At 37.6% G+C, this 23,387-nt stretch overlaps 1 protein-coding gene across 1 annotated transcript in view; it reads left to right on the top strand.

The window, feature by feature from the left end:
- The window catches only part of xpr1.S (xenotropic and polytropic retrovirus receptor 1 S homeolog), a 69,242-nt gene extending 46,237 nt beyond the window's left edge, over positions 1–23,005 (top strand). The window contains exons 3-15 of the mRNA XM_018260982.2: positions 513–614; positions 703–926; positions 3,857–4,006; positions 5,923–6,006; positions 7,679–7,760; positions 7,976–8,163; positions 9,259–9,438; positions 9,589–9,751; positions 11,163–11,357; positions 16,879–17,045; positions 17,848–17,987; positions 20,376–20,597; positions 21,335–23,005. Coding sequence (XP_018116471.1) covers positions 513–614; positions 703–926; positions 3,857–4,006; positions 5,923–6,006; positions 7,679–7,760; positions 7,976–8,163; positions 9,259–9,438; positions 9,589–9,751; positions 11,163–11,357; positions 16,879–17,045; positions 17,848–17,987; positions 20,376–20,597; positions 21,335–21,395 — 1,958 coding nt within the window. The 3' untranslated portion in view covers positions 21,396–23,005. The remainder of the gene's footprint in view (positions 1–512; positions 615–702; positions 927–3,856; positions 4,007–5,922; positions 6,007–7,678; positions 7,761–7,975; positions 8,164–9,258; positions 9,439–9,588; positions 9,752–11,162; positions 11,358–16,878; positions 17,046–17,847; positions 17,988–20,375; positions 20,598–21,334) is intronic.
- The last annotated feature ends 382 nt before the right edge of the window (positions 23,006–23,387 follow it).

Below are 23,387 nucleotides of genomic sequence, written 5' to 3'. Positions count from 1 at the left end.
TCTAGCCCCATGTCAGATTTCAAAATTGAATATAAAAAAATCTGTTTGCTCTTTTGAGAAATGGATTTCAGTGCAGAATTCTGCTGGAGCAGCACTATTAATTGATTCATTTTGAAAAATGTTTTTCCCATGACAGTATCCCTTTAAGGGAAATAGATTGAATATACACACATTTACACTCTTGCAACAGATTCATGTTGGGCAGTCTTTTTATACATCAATAACTTTGAACAGTGCGCAGTGTTTCCATCTCTCTTTGAAGAAAAATGTAAAATGAGAATGTCCAGCAGGAAAAGTAAAGTACCTGAGGCAGAAGGGACACATTGGATGTGTTAAAGTCACTTTCTAATGTGTGGCTTTGCGTGTCCTACTTACGGTCAATGCATTTGTCCAACTCTCACATACTGACCCTCTGGAAGTGCACTGCGTTTATAAGCATGCAAAGACCATTTAAATTGGTCTACAAGTTATGTGTATCATTTTAGTAACTCCTATATGCTTTTGTCTTCTAGTAACAGATGAGGACACTGTGAAGAGGTATTATGCCAAGTTTGAAGAAAAATTCTTTCAGACATGTGAGAAGGAACTTGCCAAAATAAACACATTTTATTCAGGTAACTGGAAAGCTGTATGCAAAATGCTAACACTTAAGGTGACTCAAATTTTGTATTTCAAATACTGACTTTCCTAATTTGTTTTTAGAAAAATTGGCAGAGGCCCAGCGGTGTTCAGCAACCCTACAAAATGAACTGCAGTCTTCACTTGATGCACAGAGGGAGAGCAGCACCCTACCAGGCCTTAGGCAGCGTAGGAAGGCAGTGTTTGCTTTGACACACGAGGAGCGGGTACAGCACAGGAATATAAAGGACCTGAAACTTGCATTTAGTGAGTTCTATCTGAGCTTGATTCTGCTTCAGAACTACCAGGTACGTATTCAGCAACCTTCACCAGTCCCATTGTTAGCTTCAGTAGGAACACATGACTGATATTTAACATGTGAAAGAAGATGTAAATAAACCATTGTAAGCATGGAAAAAATAAGCAATATTGGTATTTACAAGTCCAAAAACAGAAATAAGGAGGTTTGCGGAAGTGCATTTTGTTCACAATCAGACCATATGCTGCTTATTTGAGCCATGATTCCTATTGAATGACCAGATGCAGTACACGTGGTGTTTGCTGTGTGTCTCAATGAAATGCCTACTTTTTACAATTTTCTTTGTTTGGGACCAGTTGAAAAATGCTTAGCAAAAATAAAAAATGCTGAGTAAATACAATTTTGGGCATTTGTCAAAAAGTGAGTTAAAACAATCCTTTGTTTAGTGGGAAAGCAGAGGGTGCTAACAAACAAATGATATCCTGTAACAAGTAGATTGAATGGTTTGGAAATATGAATTGTAGCACACAGTCCTAATTTCAATTGTAACATGGTACATGTTGATTTTTTATTAGTGGGATTAAGGTGTTCTCTATGGATAGTTATATTCAAAGAATATTTTGCAAAGCTGCAATAACTATGATTCGGCAATACATGCAGAGATATTATCGGAAGTCGGCAAAAATTCATACATTACACACTCACTGTAAATGTAAACGTAAAGCCGGCCATAGACGCAAAAATCCGAAGTACGATTTTCGGATCGTGTGTGGAGAGTCCTGACATCTGTCGTGCCATGCCGATCAGTCGTTCAGACGATCGGACAGGTTAGAAAATTTTTGGCGACTTCTGAAAATATCTCTGCATGTATTGCCGATCTGCCGATCTTCAGTGGGAGACGGTCACCAGCTTTTGTCGGACATAACTTTCGTACAATTGCTGTAGGGGCAGAACATCGGCTGATCTGTTCTTTTTGTACTTTATTTGATCTGAAAGGTTAGTGGCAGGATTTGTACAATTGGATCTTTGCATCTATGGTCAGCTTTTCTCACAACAGTCAACCAAATTAAATTTTCTTCCAAGCAGCAGGTTTCTCACACCTTCTTGACTAGTATCTCAGAGTAACAGTAGCTATTTTATACAAAGCACTCTCTTGGTAGCAGTCACCTACACTTCACTCACAGTAACACATCTCTCGCATCACTCCAGCTAGCAGGCATCAAACCCACGCCAGCAGACATCTTTTAGGAGATGGTTCTAAAAAGGTGCTGAAGTGGTGGTCTATATTGAATCAAAGAATTACTTGGACATTATTAACCATCAAGGGGCTTTACAGGTATGACTCGTTATTCAGAAAGCTTAGCATATGAGTTTTTCCAGATTTAAAAAAATTCAAGTCATTGACATAATGCTGGTATTCCAAAATTTCTGGATAATTTGTTTCCAGATATTAGTTTTTATATGTGACTTATATTAGACTACAGACCATCTTTTCATAGTAAAGAGCTGAAGCTGTTTTAATCCTGACTGAAGTCTCTGGCTCTTGGTGTGCGCTACTGAATTGCAGGCTCTAGTTAGAGTAGCCCCCATATATATTTATGTCTTTATCTCCATACAAATACATAACACTTCAATAGGTTTGGGACCAGTAACGTAACTGGAGGGGACGGGCCCTGGTGCGGGACGTGCAGCCAGGACCCCGCCCCCTTCTGTACCAGATTATCTGCGCTGAAATCGGCAGTGTGCGAGCTGCCGGGGGGCCCTGAGGGGGTGCGGGCCCTGGCCCAATTGCACCCCTGCTCCCCCGGTAGTTCCGGCACTGTTTGGGACTTGGAGGCACATTTATCAAGGGTCGAATTTCGAATTCATGTGAGTTTTTTTAAAGCTCCCATAAACTCCTATGAACTCGAAATTTGACCTGCATTAGTTCCATGCTAAATATGTTAATGATCTGGAAAAAAGGATTACCTTTGGTATCTACAGGTGCCAGTTTCTGTCAGAATTCCTCTGTAACTTGGTCTTCAAAAGGGTTAAAAACATCTATGGCACACAGTTTGCCTTTTAACCACTGTTTGTTTTACCCCTGTCTGCTGGGGATTGCCTGGCGTTGGACCCCTATCGAATTTTATTATAAAAATCTAATTTTCTAATAGGATGAATACGATCACCCAAAAACTCAAATCAAATTTGATTCAAATTTTTTTCTCAGAAAAAAACCTCAAATGTCAGGAAGGCTGCAAACATCACCAAATTGGTCCCTGGACCACCACACTCGCATTGACTTATACATCAATTCAGCAGGTTTTAGGTGGAGAATAGTCAATTTGAGTTCTTAAAGAGTATTATAAATCTCAAAAATTTAATTCAAAATTTTTTAAAAACTGAAATCAAATTTGGATAACTTCCTAGTCAAATTTGACAGTTTTGGCCATAAAAAAACTAGAAAATTCGAATTCTTATTTGAAATTTGACGCTTGATAAATCTGCCCCATAATGTTTTGAAAGATTTTTATACAGGTCTAAAATACAGAAGCAAGTATTCTCCCACTATCAAAGAAAAACCCACATTGCACCAAATGACATCCATTTAATTTCCTCTGCCAGTGGTTTGTTTGTACTATCTTCCTTCAGTAAGTGATAAAATAGAATTTATGATTGGATACTGTGGGTTACCTCACTAGAGCATATTTGTGGGTTGATCCCTTTATCATATGTATCGTCTGGCCATGAATATTTGCTCCATCAATTAATAATGCCAGAGTCTTATATTCTGACCATTGCTAGAAATGTAAATCTCTTACAGATGGTCATTCGGGCGCCTTTTTTGACATAAACTTGGTTTCTCTGTTCTTTTTATCAGCAAAATGCAGAATTTTAGGACGTGGGAACAGTTTTAACTCCTCTTTACATAGACAGTGTCTCTATAGGAAAGCTGTAATGTCTTTATACTGGTGTAAATCCTTATTTCTTTTCTTTCAGAATTTAAACTTTACAGGGTTCCGTAAAATCCTTAAGAAACATGACAAGATCCTGGAGACAAGTCGTGGGGCAGACTGGCGTGTTGCTCATGTGGAGGTGGCACCATTTTACACCTGCAAAAAAATCAACCAGCTGATCTGTGAGACTGAGGTAGATGGTTTTTGTGTTTCTCTTGCACTAATTGTCTTTGCAATATCCTGCATCTGTGATGCACACTGTGACTCTCTGTGTTATGGTAACTATACATACCAAAACATTCGAAATATGGCTCGAAATGTTGCTGTTGCCCTTGCTTTTTATTTTTTAAATGGAGTGGTGCCCATAAGCATTTTTTGCAAGCTGTCCCAATAGTGAGCGGACATTGGGGGATGTGCACACATTATTCAATTATTTGTATAAGTGTGTGCTATCTATTTTTCTTTTTGAATTGACAATATATACCAAAGACATGATTTTAACTAAATTACCTGACCATCTGGAAATGCATGTTGCCTTGTGAAAGGACATGAGATGAGTTTCCCTCTTCTAATCTCTCTGTTGAAAGGGAATAGCAGCTGGAAATTCACCTGCTTCACAGCTGGCTGTTGCAGCCGCAGATGAGAAAAACATGGCAGTTGATTGAACCATAGGCGCTCTGCAAAACGTTATCAACCAGAACTCTGAGGCTTTGACAATCAGCCAGTATCTGCTGTAAATAGACCAGTCCTGGTTCCAGCTCACCAGTGGTAGAAAAACTTTCTGAAGTAGGTATAGGCAGTGAAGAAGCTCATATTCATTAGCTTCTTAAAGGAACAGTAACATTAAAAAAGAAGTGTTTTAAAGTAATAAAAATATAATACAGTGCTGCCTGGCACTGGTACAACTGCTCTGTTTGCTTCAGAATCACTACAATTGTTTATATAAATAAGTGGCTGTGTAGCCATGGGGGGCGGCCATTCAAAGGAGAAAAGGCTCAGGTTACACAGCAGATAGCAGATAAGCTCTGTAGAACTTAATGGTGTTATCTGTTATCCACTATTTAACCTGTGCCATATAGGCTTTTTTCAATTTCCGCCATTGCTACACAGCAGCTTGTTTATAAGGAATATAGTAGTGTTTCTGAAGCAAACAGATCAGTTTTACCAGTGCAGGGCAACAGTACATGATATTTTCATTACTTTAAAACGTTTTTATTATTTGGTGTTACGGTTCCTTTAAGAATGGTGAGGTGACTGCAGCACTGGACAAGTTCCCATGTTCAGCTGTGTATTAGCTGACTGTCAGGGTCACAGGGCTTGGGTTGTACGTAATGCTTTTTATTCAGCGGTCATTGGTAAAAAAGGCTGTCCTGGAGTTTAAGTGTGAATTAAATTTATACTGTGTGCCTATAACAGAGATGTTAAAAACTGGACTTATATGGAAGTAAGCATGATGTGAGAAGATGGGGTCCCCAAAGTACTACCCTGGCTAGTCTTAATCCAGTATATGGCCATCTTTAGTTATTTTGTATAAAATTTATACAAGTAAATTTACTACCAGAACTGGGTATACTGTATGCAACTTTTATTTACTTACATGTACTAACTAAAATATACATCATAACTGCTAAAAACTATATTTGGTATCCTGCCTTTTTGTAGCATTTGGACTGGGTTGATTTCTAATGCCTGGCTTAACTCAACCAAATCTGAACTCTTACTATTATGTGAGGTTTGATCATTGGGCAGCTGAAGTTGACAATATTTTGTCATATGCTGCAATCTTTTATTCATTTATTTATTTATCTTCTTATTAGCATATGTAAATTAGAGTTCAGATTTTGGTTAATTTACCTGAATTCTAAAATTGTAGATCTGATGCGTCCCTGCTATTTAATGTGGTCAGAATAGTCACACTTTTGCTATAAAGTAGAAGATAAAACATAATTGCACTGACGGAGACAAAGGTTCAAAGTGACTGAATATATTGCATACAATACTAAGCCAACCTATATCCGGTATTGGTTCCCTTTGAATTGATCCTAGGTAACAGCATAATTTTTTGTCACATAACTAATTCTTGATTCATTCTGTTTCTGTTTGACTCAGAGTGTTGTAACCAATGATTTAGAAAGCGGGGACAGACAAAAAGCCATGAAACGCTTGCGGGTGCCACCTCTTGGTGCAGCCCAGGTAAGAAGCTTTATTTGGAACGATTAACACGTTAACAATTGGCCTTTTATTGCTTTCCTTGCTTTAAATCTTTTAATCCCTCTTCATCTTCTTCAAAATTTGTCAGTGTTAAAGATTCTCAGTTGCAGTCCCAGATTTTATAGCAGTAAAATAGCTCTGTAAAATTTTGTTATAAGCTTCCATATTCTTTTTCCTTGCTGACTGATATGATGGCTGTCATATAACACTTCTATAACTGAAGTCTTGTGGTCCATATTTTATTTTTCACTACATCAGTAATGTGTTTTAAGTGTTTGCTGCTACCAAGGAGTGTTTGGTACAGCCCCCTAAGAATGTATTGTTGGTTAATGCTTACCAGTAAGACTGGCTAAGTTACTGAATTCTCTGGTAAACCCACTCACAAGACTTCTCACCTTCCTGCTGGAACATGGCACTATTTGTTACCAAACACCTTGTTGGTTGACTGGAATGTGATAGTTTGGCAAGCCTAACAACCAAGGCCATCACACATACAGCTTTTGAGCTTATTATTATTATTATTATTATTATTAAATACACTGATGTCACACACATAACTGATTGGTTGAGGCTCTGTTACTGGGCTGGCTTAACTTGTTGTTCCATTCGATTCGCAAAGCAATTACCAACAAAAAAGAACTGATATTACCCCTAATGAATTATGTGGTGTCTGAACTGAATTCACTTTTCAGATATAAGTAACAGTGCCAAAATAGGCCCTGGCCACCAATAAAAGTTAATGTTTCATAATCCAGCCTTACTCCCTAAACCCCATTTTTCTTGCCTTTATTTACCTTAAAGGAACAATAACAGCAAAAAATTAAAGCATTTTAAAGTAATGAAAATATAATGTACTGTTACCCTGCACTGGTACAACTGTTGTATTTGCTTCAGAACCTCTACTATAATTTATATAAACAAGCTGCTTTATGGCCATGGAGGCAGTAATTCAAAGCTGAAAAAGGAGAAAAGGTACAGGATACACATGGCTGCACAACAGCTTATTGATATAAACTGTAGTTGAGTTTCTGAAGCAGACACTCCAGTTTTACCAGTGCAGGGCAACAGTACATGAAATTGTCATTCCTTTAAAGCACTTTAATTTTTTGGTGTTACTGTTCCTTTAAGTTTGTCACTGCTAACCACTGAACACCAAGGAATTTAGAAGGAGCTAGATCAATGTTTCTGTAGTATGGTCCTCCAGATGATGACTACAAATCACAGGATGTTAAACATTATGATACAATATATATATATTCCTTAAATACATTGTATTTGGTCTTTACACCAAATGGGCCAAAGCTGCTGTCAGTGTGTCATTTTAATTATAGCTGTAGCAGAATATGTTAAAACACGAGTAGATTATAAGGTGTAGCTCGCATGACAAATCTTGCAGAAAAATTGCAACAAATGAAGGGACTTTACATATTCTGCACTGACAAGGCATTATTTCATAGTATTAAAAATGGACATTTTTAGAAACAGGCAAAATATTTTACCTGTATTTTTAAACCTGAAATAAGTTGCTGCATATTGTTCCTTTTGATTCTAGAGCTATGCTAAATTGATTTGACATTAGAATAGCAGGTTTATGGCTTGGTCTCTTTTGTGTGAAACGTTTTTGTGATATCTATGTACTACTGTTTTCATTCAGCCAGCTCCAGCCTGGACAACCTTTCGTGTTGGACTCTATTGTGGCATTTTTGTGGTTTTGAACATGGCAGTCATAATGGCAGGTATGTCTGTGAAATTATAAATAATTTGAATCATTAAATTGTAGATCAGATATATTTATCTGGGATTGTAACATTTTTAGAATAGTTGTTTATATACATGCCTCAGTGCACTCTTTGTCTAGCACTACAAGCGCTGGATTGCATAGGAACGAACAGGAAGCTGTTTTTTATTCATTTGTATTTCATCTATATTTGTAACATGTTACTTCTTCTAGGTACCTTCTACCTTAAGAACGGTGATGTGTGGCCCATGGTTCGAATTTACAGGGGTGGATTTCTTCTTATTGAATTCCTGTTTCTTCTTGGCATCAATACATATGGCTGGAGACAAGCTGGGGTTAACCATGTCCTAATCTTTGAGCTTAATCCCCGCAATAACCTTTCCCATCAGCATCTTTTTGAGGTAAGGTTTTCTTAAATTTTTGGTAGAGTAAACTTAATTTTTTTTTATACATGTAACTGCCATAAAGAATCAGAAAAATGCTAAAAATGGCTCAGTGATCAACATTGCTGCTTTGCAGCATTGGGGGACTTGATTCAATCCATCAAGCGTAGTATCTTCAAGGAGTATGTATGTATTCCATATGTCCTGAAATAGTTTGTTTCCCAACCCCATTTAAAAAGGGGAATCTAATACCATATGGTCACAAACAAATAGTAAAAATGCTAATTAGGAACCATTAAAGGAACCGTAACACCAAAAAATGAAATTGTTTTAAAGAATATACAATATAATGTAGTGTTGCCCTGCACTGGTAAAACAAGTGTGTTTACTTCAGAAAACAAACTATAGTTTATATAAAAAGCTGCTGTGTAGCCATGGGGGCAGCCATTCAAGCACAGGAGACACAGTAGATAACAGATAAGAATCTTATTGTATGCTACAGCACGTATCTTTTATCTGCTGTTTATCCTGTGCCTTTTCTCTTTTTTCAGCTTTGAATGGCTGCCCCCATGGCTACACAGCAGCTTGTTTATATAAACTATAGTTTTGTTTCTGAAGAAAACAAACCAGTTGAACCAGTGCAGCACAACAGTACAATATACTTCCATTACTTTAGAAAATTTAATTACTTTTTTTAGTGTTACTGTTCCTTTAATTAGGTATAACAGACGTTTGCAGTTATCTGAATACATTTGTAAGGTACTTGTAGATATTAGTATGTTTGATTGGGGATTTAGGATTATGTATGTTACGAACTGTGCAAATGCAAAAGACAGTGTCATTTGAGGAGACCTAAGAGGAGTCATGATGGCATGCTTGTGTCCATTAGATGTTTAGTATGGAAGATCCGGGACTGTTCTGCTTATTAAATTAGCCTTTCAGGAAATGCTTTTAAATTAAATGTTAGGTATGGCCTGTCTGGAACAGTAAGCTTAGTTAATTTTGATTTACAGGAATTATTTTCTTACGGATTGCTGACCACACGTACATAAATGCATTATCAAATTTCCATAGCCAGTGATAATGACGATGTACATTATGACTTTCACTTAGATTGCAGGTTTCTTGGGAATATTGTGGTGTTTCAGCCTGTTCTCCTGCATTTTTGGATTGCGGATCAACCTACAGATGCATCTGAATCCTTTAATTCTGTATGGTTTAATGTTACTCTTCCTTGTCAACCCCACCAAAACCTTCTATTACAAGTCTCGATTCTGGCTCCTTAAACTACTGGTAGGTGCCCAACTAGAGTTACACTTCATTTTCTTTGGTCATTAGTGGCTTTTATTCATGTCCAGTTTATATCCTACTTCTTTGGGCCATTGAATTAAAAAAAAATATGACTTTAAACCCCTCTCTTTTTATTTTTTTATCCCTAATTAGTTCCGGGTTTTCACTGCACCATTTCACAAAGTGGGTTTTGCAGATTTCTGGCTGGCCGATCAACTTAATAGTTTGGCTGTTATTCTCATGGACCTGGAGTTCATGATCTGCTTCTACAGTTTTGAGCTTAACTGGGGACAAAGCGAAGGACTTATTATCTCAGGTGAGATAGATGAAAACTTACCATGCCCAGAAAAAAAGTGGGCTGGCCTACACTTGGTGCACTTGATCTTCTTGCAAATTATATTGTACCTGTACATTACAGCTTGTATAAGGAAATTATCAATATTCCCTTTGTTGCTTAAAGGGGAATTGGTATTTCCTACAAATGTACCCAAATTTTAAAGAATGTTTAATAAATAGGTTTTGTCTATAGTATTTGTGATAGCAATAGTTCTATGTCAATTTTTAAAACTTTCTATATTTTTACATCACTCAGTTGCTGTATTATATAGTGAATAAAGTACCCTCTATTGTAAAATATAAGGATATTATAAATCACTGAGGAGTTCCATGGCCATTTATAAGCATGAGGTGAAGGCTGAGTGCTTTTATACAGATCCAAGGTTACTTGTAATATCCTCATATTTTCCAACAAGGGGTACTTTATTTATTATAATACACAAGTTTTAGTGAAATAACCATTTATAACTAATGACATCACTAAGAGCCGTTTATAAGGATATCATTTACACAATATTCATGGGTTTTGTTTATTATATGCAGTTATTTTACTTTGTTACATTTATGGCATAACCCATTCGTCTGTAGGAAAAATTACTACTGCTATTTTTATAACTTTTAAGGCCAGTTGTATTATAACTTGCTAACATTTAAAAAAAAAAAAAAAAAAAAAAAAAAAAAAAATTTTAAAGGAAAACTATACCCCCCAAACATTGTAGGTCTCTATAAAAAGATATTGCATAAAACAGCTCATATGTAAAACCCGTCTTCATGTAAATAAACCATTTTCATAATAATATACTTTTCTAGTAGAATGTGCCATTGGGTAATCATAAATAGAAAACTGCCATTTTAAAAAATAAGGACCGCCCCCTGGGATCATACTATTCACTGCACACTAACTGTCCAGATCGTAAAGCCAAAAAGTAGCAAATAAAGGCTTTTTAACTTAAATCCTTGATGGTGCTGTCTGCTACTGTTTGTTTGGATTCACTGCACAGAAACATACCAAACAAACCATACTTGTTAGGTCACATGAGCCAATTAACAGGCAGAGTTCTGTCTTTTGCTTCAACACTTCTTACTATTACAGTTAGAGCTGCAGTATTTCTGGTCAGGTGATCTCTGAGGCAGCACAGAGACCAAGAGATGTAAAAGGGCAATGTTTACTTAAATATATAGACCAGTCTGGTAAGATTCTTTAATATTCCACTTAATATATTGTAAAATATCTGTTGCTTAAGTGTTCATTTTGGGGTTATAGTTTTCCTCTAACGAACCTGGATAGAAAAGTGGGATACGACTGCAACGAGATAATGAGCATGAGTTTACTGTTTTTATAAACAAGCTAAGCAGTACCAGTTGTGAGATAACCTCTCCTCATCTAACAGATAACAGCGTGTGTAACTCATATTCATACGGAGTGCGTGCTGTGGTTCAGTGTATTCCTGCCTGGCTACGGTTTATCCAGTGTCTCAGACGGTACCGTGATACCAAGCGAGCTTTCCCTCACCTGGTGAATGCTGGGAAATACTCCACTACATTCTTCATGGTCACATTTGCTGCCCTCTACAGTACCCACAAAGGTAAGGGTTTTACTTGGCTAAGCTTTGTGTCTTTTCATATCATTATGAAATGAGGCTAGATACATTTAGAAATGTATGCTGCAGTGGCAGAATGGACCCTTAGGATCAATGACTAGTCACTTGCAGAAAACAAGCCTTGATTGCTACTTGCAATGCACAGACTAAGATGCAGCTTAAAGCGGACCTCTCACCTAGACATAAAAAGCTGTATAATAAAAGTACTTTGCAAATTAAACATGAAATCCAAATTCTTTTTTTATTAAAGCATTCATAGCTGTTGTAAACTCATTTAAAAATCTCAGCTGTCAATCAAATATTGTCTGCCCCTCCTCTAGGCCTTAGGCATAGAGGCAGGGCAGGCAATTACTTTCACTTTCCATTCAGCACTTAGTAGATGTCATTGCCCTCTCCACATTCCCCAAGTTCTCTTAACCATTTAATTGTGTAGCCAGTACATGGGGATGGACATCAGCCCCCCCATTCTGGTGCACAAACAAGATTCTAATATGATGATGCAAGACTTGCCTTAATAACAGTGTCCACAAAATGGCACCTGCTTGCTATCATTATGAATTCCCAGACTGATGGAAACCAGAGTCAAATAATTTATACAGTCTAATTAAAGTTCATTTTGCTTAACTAACATGATAAAATAGTATTTGGAATAATTTTTTGGGTGACCGGTCTCTTTTAAATATCCAAATGATTTTCAGAAAGCGAAAGAATATATTTTTGTGGTTTTTCTTATTAGGTAGATTAAGGGGCAGATTTATCAAGGGTCGAATTTCAAATTTGAATTTTCAAGTTTTTTTTATAGCCTAAACTGTCAAATTCAACTAGGGGATTGTTAAAATTTGATTCAAATTTTTTAAAAAAATTGAATTTGATTTTCGAGATTTATCCTACTCCCATGAATTTGAAATTCGACCCTTGATAAATCTGCCCCTTGGTGTGTTACAGAAGGTAGATAATTGCATTCGGCTGCTGTACATTTAAGTATGTTAGAGAGAGTCCTATTGTAAAATGTAAAATTAAAGGACTTTGTGCATGTGCAGTAGCATCTAAATCTGATCAGTCTTTGTCTGATGGGAACAGTGCAAGCAAGACAAAATGGTGGAGTTGTGATTAAAACTTTCTGGGCCTGTGCAGTGTTTTCCTAACAGGAGCATTGGCCCGCTGAGCAAACCTAGCGATTACATTCACAGGGGGGTACCTAACACTTTGGTTGCCCATACCATTAACATAAAAATGATTATAAATTAAAGGGATCCTGTCATCGGAAAACATGTTTTTTCCAAAAGGCATCAGTTAATAGTGCTACTCCAGCAGAATTCTGCACTGAAATCCATTTCTCAAAAGAGCAAACAGATTTTTTTATATTCAATTTTGAAATCTGACATGGGGCTAGACATTTTGTCAATTTCCCAGCTGCCCCCAGTCATGTGACTTGTGCCGGCACTTAAGGAGAGAAATGCTTTCTGGCAGGCTGCTGTTTTTCCTTCTCAATGTAACTGAATGTGTCTCAGTGGGACATGGGTTTTTACTATTGAGTGTTGTTCTTAGATCTACCAGGCAGCTGTTATCTTGTGTTAGGGAGCTGCTATCTGGTTACCTTCCCATTGTTCTTTTGTTTGGCTGCTGGGGGGGAAAGGGAGGGGGGTGATATCACTCCAACTTGCAGTACAGCAGTAAAGAGTGATTGAGGTTTATCAGAGCACAAGTCACATGACTGGGGGCAGCTGGGAAACTGACAATATGTCTAGCCCCATGTCAGATTTCAAAATTGAATATAAAAAAATCTGTTTGCTCTTTTGAGAAATTGATTTCAGCGCAGAATTCTGCTGGAGCAGCACTATTAACTGATTCATTTTGAAAAATTTTTTTTTTCCCATGACAGTATGTATCCGTTTAATGAAATAAACCTACATGGAAAAACGATACTCCTTGCCAGCCAGTTTTTTCTGAGCTTTCATATGAAAGGGTATTTTTCCCTTTGCTTTTATTGTGATTTGATGTAATCTATGTGATGGATGATGGTTGTTTTTTCACCAGTTAATTGCCAGTTTTGTTTCCAGCACAATATCCGCTTGATATGCTGTATTTACTGATAGTGGGACATTGCTATGTGGAGATTGTCATGGTGTGTTTTATAATTTCCTGACTCATCCAATTGTGTATTGAGAACTTTCCTGAATAAATTAAGAGATGGCTTTCCTCAGTTTTTTATTCTGTCCCCTGACTGGTGAGCAGGTTTGCAGCTGCATTGGGCTTATAACGGCAGCCCTGACAACTTCATGAATTTTGATGGAGTTAATAGAATAGACAATAAAGTTTTTATGGCATCTACTTGAAGCCTTCACTTCAGGGCAAAAGCACATGAGGAGGCACATTTATCAAGGGTTGAATATCAAATTCATGTGAGTTTTTTTTTAACTCACATGAATTAGATTGTACTCGAAATTCGAATATTGGACTATTTATTAAAATCGAATATGTAAAACTTGGACGAATTTTACCTACACAAAAACTCGAATCGAATTCGACCAAACTTGATTCGATACAAACATCACCAAATTTATCCCTGGACCTCTCCCATTGACTTATACACCAATTGGGGCAATTTTCGGTGGCGAATAGTTGTATTCAAATTCTTATTGTATGATAAATCTCAAAAAAAAAAAAAAAATGTAAAAAAAAACTCGAATCGAGTTTGGATAACTCCCTAGTTGAATTTGACATTTTTGACCATTAAAAAAATCGAAAATTTAAATTTTCGATTCAACCCTTAATAAATCTGCCCCATAGTGTTGCCACCTTTTATCAGGAATAATACTGGCTGGGGCATGGGCTCGTTAGTCAGGGGACAGGACAATGTTGTAAATTGGTTGGGTTGTGATGTAAAGTGCCGTGTGAAATGCAGTCTTAGTACAGCAGTGTTGGCGGGTGCCATCTTGTGCTGCTTCAAATCATCTTCACCACAATCTTCCTACAGAAGCATGCACAGTTAAGTTTTATCTACCTTTCTCTATAAATCAGTTACTTAGCTATAGGCACGCACCACTTGATAAAGTAGCATTTTTTAGATGAAACCATATTTTTATCTAAAATATATACATGTATGGGATTAATTATTTGTAATGCTTTGTACCTGGGGTTTTACAAATAATGTGATCTTTCTGTAATTTTTATCACCATACTTTTATTCTCCTAGATATCATTTCAACATTAAATGAATCCAATAGGATTGTCTTGCCACCAATCTTAATTCGGTTTAAGTACAAGGTTATGTTTTATTATTATTATTATTATTATTATTATAGAGACAAAGAAAATCATTTTAATAAATGCAATTACAGTAGAACCCCCATTTTACATCCCCTGATTTTAAGTTTCCTCTCATTTTACATTGTTGTTTTGTGGTCCCACCTATATAATATGCATTATACATTTCCCTGATTTAAATTTTTCCCTCATTTTACATCGTTGTTTTCTGGTCCCCTAAAAAACGTAAAATGGGGGTTCTACTGTATTTGCTCAAAATGGAGTCTACGTGAGATGACCTTATTGTAATTCAGAGCTTTCTAGGTAGCAGGTTTCTGGATTAGGGATCCTATACATGTGTTGTAATATCATTTGTCACCAAGCTTTATTAAAGAATTTGTGGGATTATTAGTCCAGTGATGCTTCTTGCAAAATCGAATTCTCAGCATCTGTTTGGAAACCGAAAACCCTCTAATTAGATACATAAAACAGATGCGTTTCTTCAGGTTGTCTTTTTCGTAATGTTTATTAACTATAATTCTTAGCATCTGTGCTGGATAATTGGGTTTGTATTTTAGTAGGGGAGTCACAGGCTAGACCTGCATAGATGCATGTGTAAATATATATATATTGCCTAAAGACCGCCTTCTGATTTTGCCTTTCAGAGCCTTGTAACTAGGGGGCTGGCACATGGACTTTTATTCATTTTTTCATGCTTTTATTTTTTATTTTACACATTAACTTGTTTATCTGGTACCTGTAACATATACACAGAAGTAGTAGCAGGAGCAACATCTTGTGTGTGTGGCATAGGGATCCCAGTTTTCAGAATGCAGTGGGGGAAGAATCTACATTGGAAAGACAGGAGGGGGATGATAAGTTAGTTTACACTGAATGAATTTATATTGAATATTTGATATGGTGTAATTCAGTAGACTCACACTTAAATATGCCATAGCTCCCAACAAGTCCTGTTTTCTATGGGACAGTCCCGATTATGACGGCTCACCCGCAGTCCCGGATTCTTATTGAAATGTCACAAGCTTCTCTATGATCTCTTGCACTGACACCAGAAAAAGATAAATCATTTTTGAAATTTACTTTAATAATAGGCTCTTGGCAGACAGCCCAGAACACTGAGTACCCTCACTTAGATACATTTGTAACTATTACAATTAACAAAGATACATGTGTAACTATTTAAGATAAGCAGGCCTCTTGGGATAACTGAGGCTTACATTTTTAAAGGCACTTCACCTTCATTTGCAAAATTGTAATAACACATTAAAAAATGACCTAAAACCCCCAGAAATGTGTTCAAATGTTCCATAACCTTCCAAATTTTGTAAAATGGACATATTTTTAGGGGGTGTTAGCCTACACCCTACCAACAATCTTCTACTTATCATCCATCCTGAAACCCAGTCTTGCACTGTTACTTTCATGCTGGTACCTGACCTACTACAGATTCTAATATGAAAGTGTATGCTGTCTTATGTGACAGATCTGTCATATACAGATTTTGTGTTTATGCAATATGTTTCTCATTTCATATTCATTTGTAGTGGAATTAAAATGGAGACTTACTATGTCCCTTGGTACTTCTAATAAGTGTCAATGCTTGATTCCCCTAGTTTGTGCTAAAAATAAAAAGTTAAACTCAACACAGGGACAAAATATGTTTCCTCCGCTATTTCTTATCTCTGGTTTATGTTCTGCTGCCCTCGTGTGGCTACTTGAATTAAAAAACGTTATCTTTTCAATACAGACAGTTGGCAGTGAAACTGCTAGTGGATAATATAACTTGGCTTTTGCAAAATATGAATCACCTTTATCATTTTATTTATTATTTTCCTTTATATACATTGAAACCTTGATTTTACATACCATTTTATTTTTTCCTGAATTTATCTGTGTTTTTCTGTGGTCCCACTAATATAAAGTATTATGGATAATATGTTTCCCAGATGTTACATTGTTACATCCTTCCATTTTTTTTTTTTTTTTTTACTGCTTCTCTGAGAAACATAAAATGATGGTTCTACTGTATAATTAAACATTAACATTTTCCCTTTATATCTCTGCTGAGTATCTGCTTAATTGTACTACCACATTTCAACCAGATTTTTCCTTAGTTTGCCCTTTAGAAGTCTCTCCTACTTTGGTCTCTTACGATTTTTATTCCTCCTGTTTAATGTCCTCCATACAATTTGCTGGGCTTCTGTTAATAACGTTATTAACCATTTTCTCTTTCTCCCAGAGCGAAACCACAGTGATGCGCAGGTATTTTTCTACCTGTGGATCATCTTCTATTTCATTAGTTCCTGCTACACCCTTATCTGGGATTTAAAGATGGACTGGGGGCTCTTTGACCGCAACGCAGGAGAGAACACCTTCCTCCGGGAAGAGATTGTGTACCCACAGAAGGTAGGTGCAAATGTATATATATATTTATATGTGTGTGTGTATTTACACCAGCACTTGAATGCAATAATACAGTTCTTATGTTCTGCAAGGCATTACAAAATGTTTCCGGATATGTATCCCATTCTTACACACAATTAATAAACCCCAAGTCATAAAATAGCCTTGTCTGTCAAATCTTGGTTACTCCTTGTCTAAACTAGCAAATTAGCACAGCAATTGAATGAATTTGAAATGCTAGTCGTGACATAGTCACAATTTAAAACCTTTGGACTTTGAAGTGTGTGAATACAAAAGGCCTCTCTATTTTTTTTAAATTGATTCCCTCAAAGGTGGAACAGAATCCGTGACCTTTATTATGAGGTTGTGTGACCTGCTTTCATAAAATGGTGTGGAACGGGTACCTTTGTCATACCATTACATATTGTTGAACAGTGTTGTAAAATACAGTTACAAATAGGCAGTTGTAAATATATACATTTGATAGAGTAAACCATATGCTAGGTATAAGGATGTTAGTACAGGTATGGGATCCGTTATTCGGAAACGTGCTATCCAGAAAGCTCCGAATTACATAAATGCCTTTTCCCATATTTAATGCTTATATGATTTTCAAGTAGACTTACGGTATGAGGATCCAAATTACGTAAATATCCGTTATCTGGAAAACCCCAGGTCCAGAGCATTCTGGAAACAGGTCCCATACCTGTACTAACAATCTGTTGTTGTTGTAACACACACAAAAACACACACGTGCTGTATGTCCAGTTGTCAAAATTCAGATTCTGATCTTCTTTTCTGTTAGGCTTATTATTATTGTGCAATTATCCAAGATGTTATCCTCCGATTTGCTTGGACTATTCAGATCTCCGTCACATCCCTAAACCTGTTCACAGATGCAGGAGATGTCATTTCCACTGTACTTGCACCTCTTGAGGTCTTCCGGTGAGAGCACACAAACCAACTTTTCTCTCTTGCAAGTCTGTGATTCAGCTGTAGAGTTTGCTATTGTTGCTCTGAAACGGTTGTCAGAATTCCTTTTGGCTCCAGGACTTTTTTTTGTGACCTACTAAATGTGCTAAATCTTACTTGTTACCGGCAATGGAAATTGGAGGGTGTCTTTATGTAAAGCCAGAATTACAACTTTGCACCAATTAAATTACCAGGGATAGGGGTGGAATCCCTGTTGGTTGAGATTTCAGTTGGGCTAACTGTATACGTGAGGAGAATGACTCCCAACAACTATTTTAAATGGAAAAGGCTTTACAACTAGGTCAAGTTGTTATTATGGGTGACTTCCATTATCCAGCCTTTGACTAGAATAATGGGGTTGCCAAGTCAGAAAAATGTAACAGGTTTGTAAATATGCTGAATGACAACTTTTATTTCTGAACCTACCGTATATACTCGTGTATAAGCCGACCCGCGTATAAGCCGAGGTACCTAATTTTACTTACGAAAACCTGAAAAACTTATTGACTCGAGTATAAGCCTAGACACAACTAAGACCGTTGGACAAGCAGGTATAGCCAGTAATTTTTGGCAAAATTAAACTACATTTCATTCCTTTTATTAACAGAAAGTTGCCATGTATAATATACATTGTGCTGCAATCACTACAGCGCAAAACTAAATCACTGAAAATTTGTCCCCCCCAGTGGATTTATATTACCATACAGACATTTTTCAGCTGAGACAAAATATACTGAAAGAGATATATTAAGAAGACAGCTGCCTTACCGGTAAATTTGCTCTAACGGGAGGGGAGAGGAAGCTGCTCCCTGTAGTAGGTGCCAAGTGCCTTCAAAGATTTTTCGCCGGTGGTGCCGGGTTGCCCAGAGTTTTTATCGGGTGTAAGGGGAAGCTGCTCTCTGCTGCTGGGCCCATTCAAAGATTAATCAATTCGCTGGGGTAGGGGCGACCCGGAGATGCTGGCAGGCGGAAGGGGAGAGCCGGGGATACTGCTGTCTGCAGCAAGCGCCTGGCCCCTTCAAGATTTTTAGTCAGGGGCGGCCCTGAGTTACTGGTGCGCAGGAGGGGAGAGTCGGGGATACTACTTACTGCAGCCGGCGCTGTGCCCCTTCAAGATTTTTCGCAGGGAGGTCCGGGCCCAGAGTTGTTATGTCGCTGATGTCGCATGATGATGTCAGCGTGCGCACCACCGCGACTTCAGCCGGCAGCGCTCCACACACTTCTTGTTTAAAGTTCCGCACTGCTGCTCCTCCTGCGCCGGAAATCAACGCCATTGTTTCTGGCTGGGAGGGGGGTGTTCCCCATTGGCTCCTAAGGATCGGGCCCAATGGATGGGTTGCGGGCCCCATTCGGGGTGCAGGGGCACGGGACTCCAGTCAGTAGCACAGCTACAGATCATGTGGGATACAGATTCAAAGTTCCTTCAAAGTTCTCTGCAAATTTACCGGTAAGGCAGCTGTCTTAATATACCTGTTTCATGTACCAGAGTTTTTTTTTATTGACCCGAGTATAAGCCGAGGTAGGATTTTTCAGCACATTTTGGGTGCTGAAAAACTCGGCTTATACACGAGTATATACGGTACTAGGAATTATCTACTACTAGAAATTGTTCTCTTTAATTCCATTTTGGATCTTGTAATAACTAATAATAACAAACTCATCTCTAGCATTTGTGTGGGTGAGCATTTAGAGAATAGTGATCATAACATGGTCTTTCTTTGAGATTCTGTTGCAAATACTACTCTATAAGGGTGTAACAAAAACACCAAATTTTAGACACGCAAACGCTGGCAGTTTAAGGTAGTCTCGACAACTTATTAACTGAAAAAGGCTCTTCACAATGAATATGGGTTGTCTATAAAATGATGCTTAATAAATATACATGTCAGTATATTTCCCTTGTAAGCAAGGAAAGACATTGCTAAGCAAAACCTTTATGGTTTGATAGTGTTTGTGTTGTAGTTGGTAAGAAAAAACAAAAATTAAGGCATTCAAGTTAAGCTTGGATAGCTGAATCTTTCTTCAGGCCTGTAAAGCATGCAAAAAACTACCAGGCATGCTAAAACAGAGATTGATAAGGGTATTTGAGTGTGGGGAAAAAAGTGAATTAAAAATATTTCATCGTAAAAAAAAAAAAGAATCAAGACAGGATGGGATTTTCTTTATCTACAAGCAGCACCAAAAAAGAGCACTTTTTGTGCCACAACTTAAAAGGTTTTGGAAATTATTAACATTAAATCTATGGCATATAAATTTTGAAGGAGGACATTATTCCTCAGTCTTCTGCATGGAACTATTCTGTGTTTATAATGCTCTTTTGGCAGTTTTTGACTTTATTTTGTATTTCTGGATTATTTGTAGCCGCTTTGTGTGGAACTTCTTCCGTCTTGAGAACGAGCATTTGAATAACTGTGGTGAATTCCGTGCTGTGCGAGACATCTCTGTTGCACCACTGAATGCAGATGACCAGACCCTGCTTGAGCAGATGATGGATCAAGAGGACGGAGTAAAGAATCGAGTTAAGAGCAGAATATGGAAACGTAGCCTAAGCGTGTCCCTTCGTAGGCCACGGCTGTCATCCCAGTAAGTGCCATTGGCAACAGTAATGGCAACGCAAGAGTATTGACTATCAAAAATTATAGTGAAGGATTAAGAATTACCCTAATTTATTTTGTTGCTCATACAAAAAATACATTGTAAGCCAAAAACTGGCACAACAACTGTTGACAAAGGGAAGTTATCCCCCTGAAAAGGTGACTTCACTTCACAAGTGGAGTAAAGTTGTTTAAGCACCAGAAGTGAGTGTGTTCCTACCTTTCTTGTAGTGGGATTATATGGTGAAACATTGCCAGGTGTGCATGTGAGCTCTCTTTCAACTACGTTATTTAAGAAGAACTAGGGATATAATCACGGGGGGGGTTGTTAAAATGTTAGGCACTCACCAGTGAATATTATGCAGACCAGTGATCCTGTTAGCAGAAAGCTGCACCAGGCCAGGGAGTTTGTGTAAAGGCTCACTATGTTTTCTTCCTCTTCTGCCAAACTGGAACCAAGAGAAGACCAATGAAAATGGCAACTGTGGGCTTCCAAATAAATACTGCTAACTCCTCTAGTTCTTCTGTAATTAATATATTGTCTTCTATCACTTTCTTACCCAGTTTTAGCTTTATTTGCCTTGGACATACTAATTCATGCAAAATTTTCTGTGTTAAATTTCCTTGGGTACTTTTCCCCTTGATGCATAATAAGACCTTTTATTCATTTTATTTTCCATTTCACACTGTCGGATATGTAATTTGTATTTCTTATTTATCTCTTAGGAGTAAGATGAAAGATGCAAAGATCCTGATCGATGATACTGATGATGAAGCGAACACATGAAAAAAAAAGTCCATAATAATACAGCCTCAACCATCTCAGGCTGTTATTTTCTCCACTCTGGCTTCTCTCTGCCCTTCCACACACTCCCATTGTCATTAGGCTTGTTGCACGCCTGCGTATTACATTTTAAATGATTCTTGAAATCCATGGTTAGAAGTAACAAGAGAAGCTGCAGACAGACCCTTGCCAGAAGCTACTAGAATGGAATGAACTGTCGGGACACTGAGGGTTGTTCATACATATCATCCCGCAAGTCTTCTGTTTCATTTCTTGCCTGATTTTAAATGGACTTGAATTCATATTTGAAATGATGCTGTGGTGCCACAAAACACCAGCTTTGCTGGTAGTGTTTTATTTTTCACAGCAGTTATTTGATGTTTGTCTTCTACTGACCCATTTTTTCTTTTCTTTTTTTTATGCATTTACAAATCACCATGAATATTTTGTTTTCCCACCCTCCCAGCAGTGCAGGGAGGGGCCCTACAAATATGAGGCTGGGGGAGTGACAAAGTTGCAAGGGATATTTTCCTTTCATTCATGTTCACAACTTCATTGTTTTAAACCAAAGTTAGTTTTGTTTTTAATCTTTCCAAACTTCTTAGACATCTGTAGTCTTTCTTACTGCATATGTTCATATCCTTAATAATTGTCTTGGTGGCAGTCAGCCATTTCAGCATCTGACAGAAGCCAGTCCTGCTAAGGGCCTGAATTCTGCTCTTTGTAAGAGCTGAGCACTCTACTATACTAGCCTCAATGATTTGCACTGGGAAGTTGTGCTGTCTGCTGACCACTTTGCTGCTTAGTATTTAGCTATGGGTTACACTCCCACCATACTGCAGTGGTTAAATGCAGCCTTCTCTCTCTCTTACTGCCTGAGGATATGAAAATACTGCGTATTGTGGTGCAGTCAACTCATCTATGTACTGGCTCATAACTTATGTTCAGTCTCATTGTTGCCTTTTGGGTTATACCACATATGCCAGCAACTCCTTCCACAAGGGCTCACAACAGGGAACCAGTCTTTAACCTCTTTCTTTCCTTTTCTCCCCCGCACTGTAAAAGATGCGCAATGCAGTCATTGGACACGGGGCATCATGGTACATAAGACATTGCCTACAGCTATATAAGAGCCCAGCTAGGTTAAATATTTATCACCTGCTCCATGAGACAGGCTCAGTAATATCATGAAAGTTGCCCCACTTCTCACCCGTTTGTTTTTCCAGTAAGTGCAAGGACAATCTTTAATCTAGACCTCCTTTGGGTGACAATTTACCTCTAGAAGATTCTAGCACTTGTCACTCTTCTCCCTTCATTTTTTGTGAATGGGTTGAAAGAGTGAGAGTGGCTAAGAGCATTTCTGAGGTTTGTGACCTGTGCTGTTTTGTCTCGCTGTAGCTGTGTCTGTGGATTGCTGTTCTGCTTGGCTTCTCTTATCTGTGCGCATGCTGTGTACCTATTGTTCTGATGGAGATAATCGTCTTTATAAAAAGGGACTCAACCGCTGAGTTTAGGGAGATGGCACCAGTTTCTCTCATCGGGCCTATATTCACATATACAGGGAACACTATTCCTTTCTAATTTGGTTTCCTTAATGATAGTAATCTAAATGGGAAAAAAATTAAGACACATTTAGACTGGTGATAATATCTTTGTGCAAAAGGGCAATTCATTAATTATCCTTACTCCTTCAATGGATAATCTTGGCCTTACTGTGAACACACTGCATATTGCAAACATCAAGAGTTACACAACTTAAGCTGTGATCTTTCCTTTGGTTTTGCAGTGTGTCATAAATTCTAGCATAAATAGTAGCTCAGTCAGCAATGGCTTTGCATCTCACTTTCCCAGTGTGGGAATGCTGGATTGTTTGCTAAATATCCTAGCTGTTAATGATTGGCATGTTAGCGACTTTAATTCTATTGAGAATTAAAATGTAATATTAGCTTTAGCATACTGAAATAAGAAACTTTCTAAATACAATTAAAAATACTG

The sequence above is a fragment of the Xenopus laevis genome, chromosome 4S (assembly GCF_017654675.1).
Source record: "Xenopus laevis strain J_2021 chromosome 4S, Xenopus_laevis_v10.1, whole genome shotgun sequence".
Taxonomy (NCBI): Eukaryota; Metazoa; Chordata; class Amphibia; order Anura; family Pipidae; genus Xenopus; species Xenopus laevis.
The sequence above is the reverse complement of the archived record's forward strand: the minus strand, read 5'-3'. Positions and strand labels throughout refer to the sequence as shown.